The sequence below is a fragment of the Chenopodium album genome, chromosome 18 (assembly GCF_948465745.1).
Source record: "Chenopodium album chromosome 18, dcCheAlbu1.1, whole genome shotgun sequence".
NCBI classification, from domain to species: Eukaryota; Viridiplantae; Streptophyta; class Magnoliopsida; order Caryophyllales; family Amaranthaceae; genus Chenopodium; species Chenopodium album.
Genome location: NC_137851.1, coordinates 25,691,232 through 25,700,350, shown reverse-complemented (window position 1 = coordinate 25,700,350; position 9,119 = coordinate 25,691,232). Strand labels below are relative to the sequence as shown.

The following is a 9,119-nucleotide window of genomic DNA, read 5'->3' as shown; positions in this document are numbered from 1 at the left end:
GCCCCAGCAATCCCAGCATTTTGGATTCCCTAGTGCCTGAGAATGCTCAATCTTGAAGGGGCGGGCAGTCATCACCGACATCCTCCTGTGGGTCTTGTATCATTGGGCCTTATCAGCCGTAACTCTTTTATTGTTTTTTGTATGTATGAACATGTTTTGGCAGTGCTGTTTTATCGGCATATACCCCTCTTTTGTGGTGATGCCTGTCGGCTGTTAATTTTATCTATTGTGTAAACTTATTTTCGTTTTTACCATCTGCCGATTGCCTTCAAAATTCTACACTTTTATCATAACTGTGTTGTTCTTTACTTATCATTTTCTAGTTTGCCTGTTTTTAAACAAGGTTATGATAATCATGTTGCCTCGCCTTGCTAGTTTTCAACGCATAAAAAATTGCAAAAAATAATTACTTACCAAATGCTTTGTCTGAAATCCGAAAACTTCCAGTTAGAAACCTTTTTAAAGACGCCAGCTTCCGAAGATACCAGATCTAAAACCTGGCTCGAGAAATTGCATATAAAAATTACCAGCATACTTTAAAAACTTATCAGCATACTATGGATATCACAACGCATATGAACGCCATATCATTCCTTGTCCCCCCCAGTGTACATAGTTCACGTTAGAGCTATGCACACTGAGCTGCGAACATAAAAGCGAACGGTTGTTGCTGGTTCAGATTATAACACTGGTCACCTACTGCTGTGTTGTTTTAGCCAGTTAGGTACCCTCTCGGCGATCATTTTCTGAGCTACGCCTCATGTCGGCGTATACTCAAATTGATTTGGCCGGTATTTATATTTTGAACCAGCAACCTCATGAGTTAACGTATACAACTGATCAGGTTGTATAACTGTTATCTTCATGGAAGCGGTTTTTAGCTGTCCATCCCACTTAACGATGTTCTGTTAAATGGAGGATGCCTATTTCAATGCGTATTGTCTGAATACTTCTTCATTCATTACCGATATCTTTTTTTGATATCAGTTTCAAAAAATAAGGATTTGTTCATTATACATAGTATTTTTTCAATACAGCCGAGTTCCATACATTTTTTAGAGGTGTCCCATCCGGGGTTTCTAGATAAAATGACCCTTGGATGACGACATCTCTTATTCGATAAGGCCCTTCCCAATTCGCAGTCAGCTTCCCATCTTCATTACCCTTACCGGTTGCTGCTGTTCTTCGTAATACTAGATCTCCTTTACTTAACGGCCTATGTGATACTCTTCTGTTGTAGGCCCGTGACATTCTTTCTTTAAAGACAGATGACTTAACTGCTGCTTTTTCTCTTAGCTCTGGCAAGAAATCTAACTGTTGCCGTAGGAGTAAATCATTTTGATCTGCACAGTAATGCTGAATCCGGAATGTCGGCAACCTGACTTCTGCTGGTATGACTGCCTCCGTTCCAAAAACCAGAGTATAAGGGGATTCACCTGTGGCTTCTCTCATCGTTGTCCTGTTGGCCCATAATATTTCTGGTATCAAATCTGCCCATAAACCTTTTGCGTCTTCGATCTTTTTCTTAATTGCCGTTATTATCTGCTTATTTGCTGCTTCTGCCTGGCCGTTAGACTGTGGGTGGCATACTGCTGCATAAGCAAATTTTACCTTATACATCATTAAGAGATCTTTGACTTGTTTACAGTCAAATTGAGTTCCATGATAAAAAACCATCGCCATCGGCAACCCGAACCTCGTGAAGATGTTTTTCCATATAAACTTTTTCACCTCCGATGTCGTTATCTTCGTTACTGGTTCTGCCTCTATCCACTTGATGAAGTAATCAATTCCCACTATCAGATATTTTCTTCCGCCTGTGGCTGATGGGAATGGGCCTACTATATCCATTCCCCACTGGGCAAAAGGGATTGGGTTCAGTATCGGAGTTAGATCGTTCGGGGGCAAGTTGATAACTGGGGAAAACCTTTGGCACTTTTCACATTTTTTAACATAAGCCTTTGCATCTGCGTTCATAGTCGGCCAGTAATATCCCCTTCTCATTGCCTCTCTGGACAAAGCTCTTGCTCCAAGGTGATTACCACAACTTCCCTCGTGCAATTCTTCTATTAATCTTGCGGATTCAAGATCCGTTATGCACCTTTGCAACGGCAGTGAGAACCCCCTTTTGTATAACTGGCCTTGGTACATAACGAACCACACACTGTCCTTCTGTAACCTTCTCAGCTCCCCTTTATCTGTTGGCCCTACACCATGAACGATGTATGCCAGTATTTTATCGTACCACTGATCCTCCATTTCAACACAATTGACATCCGCCGGTATCTCATCTATGCTTCTCTGCTTTAAAATCTCAACCATAACTGTTCTTTCCAAGTCATTGAAGCTTGAACTTGCCAATCTTGCCAATGCATCTGCTTGAGCATTTTTCAATCTCGAAACCAGTTTAATCTCAAAGTATTGCAACTGAGCTGCTAACTGTTTCATTTTCTCCAAATACTTCACCATTGCTGGCTCTCTAGTTTCGTATTCCCCACTAAACTGGCTTGACACCAGCTGAGAATCAGTTGTCAAAACTAGCCGTTTTGCGTCTGCCGCTATTGATAGCTGCATTCCGGCTACCGCAGCTTCATACTCGGCCTCATTATTTGTTGCTTTGAACTTAAATTTCATGGCGTATTCAAATATTTTTCCATCTGGAGCCGTTATCACAACTCCGGCCCCTGCCCCCGTTGCTGTGGCTGATCCATCAACTGATACCTGCCATGTTCCCAACTCCTCTTCTTCATCTGTGTATGTGGTTTCAACAATAAAATCTGATAATGCTTGAGCCTTAATTGACATCCTAGGCTTGTAACTTATTTCATACTCCGATAACTCTACTGCCCATGTCAGTAGTCTACCAGACGTATCCATTTTTCGCAGTGACTTCTCCAGGGGATGATTGGTGAGTACTTTTATCGGATGTGCATCAAAGTAAGGTCTTAACTTCCTGGCTGCTACCAGTACAGCTAAAGCCATCTTCTCTATAACTGGGTATCTGCGTTCTGCCGCATTCAAGACATGGCTGACAAAGTAAATCGGTTGTTGTTGTCTCTTCCTTTCTACCAACAAAACGGCCGCTATCGTTTTTGGTGATGCTGAAATGTATAATTGTAACACTTCTCCCTTCTCAGGCCTGGCAATTGTGGGAAGAGATTTAAGATGATTCCTCACTACTTCTAAGGCATCACTTTGTTCTTTTCCCCACTCAAATGCCTTATTCTTTCTCAGCACCATAAAAAACAGGAGTGCTTTATCAGCTGATTTGCTGATAAATCTTATTAGCCCTGCCATCCTGCCCGTTAACCTCTGTATATCATGGATGGTTTTTGGTTGTTTCATTTGAAGCACCGCATTCACCTTATCAGGATTTGCATCTATCCCCCGTTCACTAACCATAAAACCTAAAAACTTCCCTGATCTCACCCCAAAAACACACTTCTCTAGATTCAACTTCATTTGATATTTTCTCAAGGTTCCGAATGTCTCCCTCAGATTGGCTATATGGTCTTCTTTGTTCTTACTCTTTACTATCGTATCATCCACATACACCTCAACATTCCGCCCTTTCTGTTTCTCAAAAATCTTATCCACCAACTTCTGATAGGTTGCCCCTGCATTTTTCAACCCAAAGGGAATTGCCTTATAACAATACACACCTACATCCGTTATAAAGGCCGTTTTATTTCTGTCGGCCTTATGCATGCTGACCTGGTGATATCCTGAGAATGCATCCAGAAAACTAAGCATGGCATGACCAGAGGTCGAATCTACCAGCCTATCTATCCGAGGTAATGGGTAGCAATCCTTAGGGCAAGCTTTATTCAAATCTGTAAAATCCACACACATTCGCCATTTCCCTGTCGGCTTCCTCACCATTACTACATTTGCCAACCATTCGGGATATGTACAGGGTTCTATAAACCCTGCTGCCAAGAGTTTATTCACATCGGCCTGGATCGCTTCTATCTTCTCAGTCGAGAAATTACGCTTCTTCTGCCTTATCCGCCTAAACTGTCTATCAACATTCAGCTTATGTTCCATTACCTCAGGATGTATGCCTGGCATCTCACTGGCCGAGAACGCAAAGACGTCGGCGTTCTCGCGCAATAAACTTATCAGGTTACACCTGGTCTCCACATCCATATCTGCCCCAACTTTCACTGTTCTACTGGGGTCGCCTGGCTGCAATTCAACTTGGACGGTTTCTCCGCCCGGCAACGGCCTTGGTGTTTCTTCAGGTCTTACATCAAAGTTTTTCATTGTCAAATCTTGCACTGTCGGTTCATCTTCCCTTGTTGGGTTGCATGGAACTGCGGCATCACCAACTGGGTTCTTCAAAGCTGTTACATAACAGGCTTTCGACATAACCTGACCTCCATACACCTTTTCTACAGCTCCCAAGTTTGATACATAGGCTATTGCCAAATGGTATGTTGATACAACAGCCTGCATGTCATGAATTATCGGTCTGTCGATAATTGCGTTATAAGCCGACTTGACACCTACCACCAAAAACTCTGCCATCACATCCCTCGTTTGTGGCCCATCACCAATCCTTACAGGCAACACAATGCTCCCTTCTGGCCTCACTGTCGACCCATTAAAACCAATCACAGGGTATGATACCGGTTTCAAATATTGCCTTCCTATATTCATTTCGGTAAAAGCCTGCATAAATAACACGTTCGCTGAACTACCTCCATCCACCAGCACCTTTTTGATGTCAGCCCCATTGATCTTGGTTATCAGGACTAACGGATCATCATGTGGGAACACTACACCTCGTGCATCTTCTTCCGTAAATACAACTTGTGGTTTTGAAGCTGGCCGAGGACGATTATCTACATCTAAAGCACAAACTAGATGACGGTGCTCCGCTAAATGCTTTTTCGCTCCACTAATCGTCCCTCTGTGAATCGGCCCCCCCGTTATCACATCCACTCTCCCTGTAGATAACGGCGGTACTCCTGCATCCCCTTGTCGGACTATCCTCCCCTGTGTCCTTTCGGGCCTCGCTTCCATCTGCTGCCTCTCAACTGTTTGTGTTGGCTGTAGACTCCTGCCGGTATTCAACCGGTATTGTGTTAGGTGCCCTTTCCTGATCAACTCCTCAATGTTATCCTTCAATTGGGTACATTCTTCCGTATAATGCCCCACATCCCTATGGAACATACAGTACTTCTTCACGTCCCTCGACCTTGCTTTCATGGGAATCGGCCTTGACCAATCTTCTCTGTTCTGATTCACTGAGAAGATTGCAGCCCTTGGCGTATTCAGGGGGGTGTAAGTGCTGTATCTCATTGGCAGTCTTGTCGGTCTGGTATCTTGCCGACTTCCTCCTCCTCTTCCTAGGGCAGGAGCTCTTGGCCTGCTCCCTCCAGACGAGGTCCCCTCATTTTGACTTTGCCCCTTTCCAGCCACCATATGCCTATTACTCGTCTTCAACAGCTCCTCGCTCTTTATGTAATCGTGAGCTTTGCTGAATGCCGCCGCCAATGTCGGCAGACTCTTCCTGGTAAGATACCTTTTGAAATCCGAATCAACTAACCCATTCATCAAAGCCATCACGGCTATCTCCTGTTGTAACTTCGGAATAGTGTTTGCTTCATTGTTGAATCTCCTGATGTAATCCCTCAAAGATTCATCTGGTTTCTGTTCCACGGCCATCAATTCTCCAGAAGTTCTCTGCCTCACGCTATTACTGACATATTGCCCTACAAACATCTCAGTCAGTCTTTCAAAGCTATCTACTGATCCAACTTCAAGGTTGTTAAACCAATCGGCTGCAGCCCCAATCAAAGTTGTCGGAAAGACCTTGCACCAAACTGCATCTGAGTTTGTGTACAGCATCATGTGTCCCTCATAAGACGTTATGAATCTTGCCGGATCCCCTCTTCCATCATATCTACAAGTCGGCATTTTCACCTTCTCCAATGGTTGATCTAAGATGTGCTGGGCAAATGGGGATGCCCTTAACTGCACTACCGTGCGTATTGCTTGACCTACTACTTGCGAGCTTCTTTGCTGCTGAGTTCTGGTACTCACAACACGACTCGAGGATTGCCCATCCTGCCGTGATGTTGTATGCGTCCTTACTGACGACTCATATCGGGGTCTCCTTGACGAGTTCTCCAGTTGATTGTGTTGTTCCTCCTGGTGACGGTGCGATGTTCCTCTATCGGCCTGGGCAGCTTCTCTTTCAGCCCGTGCCGCCTCAGCCTCCTTTCTCTTCTTAATCATTGCACTCATCACCCTTGCGGCTGTTTCCAATTCATCTGGAGTAAATGCCGCCATAGGATCCTCTGCCTCCCCTCCTCCTGCAGGGGGGGTTATCGGCATATGGAACTGATTACCCTCTAGGGTATGGGTTTCGTCTACTATCTCCACCTGGGGTTGTCCTACTGGTATTCCATTGTTAAAATTGTTTCCGGCCATGATTATTGTTGTTGTATATATATTTTGTGTGAGGTTCTTAGGCGATAGAAGTGATCAACTGTCCCCTCCTTTTAGCGCCAAATTGTTTCTGTCTGATCCCAACTCCTCCAGGAACTCGGACCTGAGATTCTGATACCCCTATCGGCAAGCTGAGAACCTACACAATGAGAAGAAGTTAGCTAACCCCGGGGTGATCCGGGGATAACCACTCCGATGATAAAGTCAGAAAGTGTTTGAGAAGAGAAGATAAGTAAGAGAGAGAAAGTAGAGAGAGAGAGAGTAATTAATTGTCCTCATTAATGAGGTCTTACCTACCTATTTATAGTAATCTACCTTGACAGGTGGCTTTCACCCATGCACAACCTTTTGTGCCAAGTGTCGAGTTTCTGTTGCCACGTGTTAAATTGCGGCAGGCCGACATGTCCTCTTTCTGTAACATATCAGCATCTTCTTGTGATCTGGTCATGCCCAGATATCATCCCATACAGTATATGATCTTTTCACGAATAACATATTTAACCCAGAACCCAAGAATTGACCAAGTATGTACCCTAAAGACTCTTATTTCCTTAAAATCAAACTAATTAAACTTCTATGAATTAAAAACAAAGAAAAATTAGATCAAATATAAATCATATATCTCGTATTCTCGTTGATTGATAATTTCAATGTACTATTATATTCAGTAGAAAACGGCAATTTTCATGATGAAAATTCAAAAGATATACTTGTATTAGTTATTCATACCAGGGATGAGCACCTACCGAAAATAATCGAAGAAAGCACAACAATTATCAATGAAGAATTATGATTAATGACGAAGAAGATGAACTACCACCATTGTTGAACTTTCTTTTTGTTTTTTGGAGAAAAACTACGACAATGTTAAGCTTTTGTGTTTTGTAAGAGAGTGAAAAACAGATTTCAATTATTTTGGATGATCCATTTTATTAAACCGTCGCCGCAAAAATGCTAAGTTCAACCAAAAATGAATAATTGCGGCTTCTGTCATTGTTGATGAAATCTAGGTGAAGGTGGTGGTTATGTCTACGGTTGCTGCTACGAAAGGAAATTGATAAGTAAATTTCGGTGAAGAACAGTGGAGACTTGAAATGGGTGAACAATTGATCGTGGGACTGTGGGAGTGAGATGACGGAGATGAGGGTTTGAGGGAGATGAAGACGGTTTGAGAATGTTAGATCTGAGGGAAATAGAGGGGTGGGATTAAGAGAGAGGTTTGAGTAATGAGGGAGAATGGGGGATGACACGGTGAGTTTAGGTTAAAAAATTTATTTTACTATTTATTTTTTGGTAAAATCAAATAGAACTACTATCCATGAGACACGTTCTATTAGATTTCACTAACAAAACATTTATCATGCAAATGCATTCTATATCATAAAGCTATATTTTGATCTTATTTTTTAATATTAAGAAAAAATCAAATTAAACTGTTCTTTAAGAGAGGCGTTCTATATTATTTATTTTTCAAAACTGTCTTCGAAGTAAGGCGTTTTATTTAATTCTAAAGAACGCTTTTCCAACTTGACAGTCTTGTATCATGTGTTACTTTTTCCACTTTTTGTGGTAGTGATTACTTGAGTATAATACTCAAGAGAGCTACGTTTGGTCTGATTCCTCAGGAAAGGATACGTAGGCAACCCTTTACAGGGTGCAGCCACTTTAATCTTCAAAGAAATCAATTCGTCAACAACAGAGTAGCTGGCGCGCAAGAATTAAGTCCAGCGCCACACGCCGCAGCCGTCGCACGGCGACAGGATGCAGCGCATCGCGACAATATCATCGTACGACGACAAGCCAAAATTCGCAGCACTAGACGTTCTGCGTCAATCTGGGTAAATTTCGGTGTTTTTTGGAAATTTTCGACTTCCGTACTCAAATAATTCTCGAAAAGAAAAAAATTTCAAGGCATTTTCATTGCTTTCATAATTTTTAATGTAAAAGATAAAAATTGAATGAATAAAATAAAGTAAAAATTATGGAATTTTAAATAAAGATTAAAAATAAAATTGACTTAAAATTAAATTTGTCTAATAAATTTAAAGTAAAGCAATGCTCTAATCTATCTTCTCTTTTCTAGCTCTTTTCTAATTCTTGTCCGCTTCTTCTTCATCATCCATCACTTTTACTTGTAAGCATCCTTTGGAAGATCTACATTCGAATTTGGTGTCGATAGTTTCTCCAATAGCCATTACACCGTGCTTCTTTTCAACCCACACTTTCTTTTCTGTAGAGTCAGCTTTTCTTTTCTCTTTACCCTTAGTAGAACTTTTCTTCTTAGGCATAACAGGAGTCTTAAATTCAAATCTTTCACCCAAACGTTCCTTAGGAGGATTTTTCCTATCCCCTAAGCGGTCCTTCACATTGGTCTTACTCAGCTTCCGAGCTTTGATCATGTCCTTTTGAGATCTACCAAGTAACCATTGCTTTACATCCCTAGACAAAGAAGGTGGGAACTTTTGGGTAACAATTTCTTATAAAGGTCTAGCACACCAATAATCATCAAATCTCTTTACATCCTGGGAAACAGGAAATTCGTAGGGACAACAGAGATCACCAGATGGAACAGTTTGAGCAAGACCATATTGTCTTCTTACCCTAGAAGGGTAATAAAAAGTCAATTTTGACAAGCTAGAAAGACGGCAAAAATGTTGACT

The 9,119-nt window shown here is 41.9% G+C and overlaps 1 protein-coding gene across 1 annotated transcript; it reads right to left on the bottom strand.

Annotated features, from left to right (window-relative positions):
* Window positions 1–410: 410 nt before the first annotated feature.
* On the bottom strand, window positions 411–5,859 carry LOC145592002 (uncharacterized). The gene is made up of 5 exons (XM_081648472.1): window positions 3,915–5,859; window positions 3,248–3,419; window positions 2,965–3,139; window positions 1,675–2,301; window positions 411–497 (listed from the first exon to the last, which is right to left on the bottom strand). Exons 1-5 carry the CDS (start codon window positions 5,857–5,859, stop codon window positions 411–413), a joined length of 3,006 nt encoding a protein of 1,001 aa, XP_081504598.1.
* Between the last annotated feature and the right edge of the window lie 3,260 nt (window positions 5,860–9,119).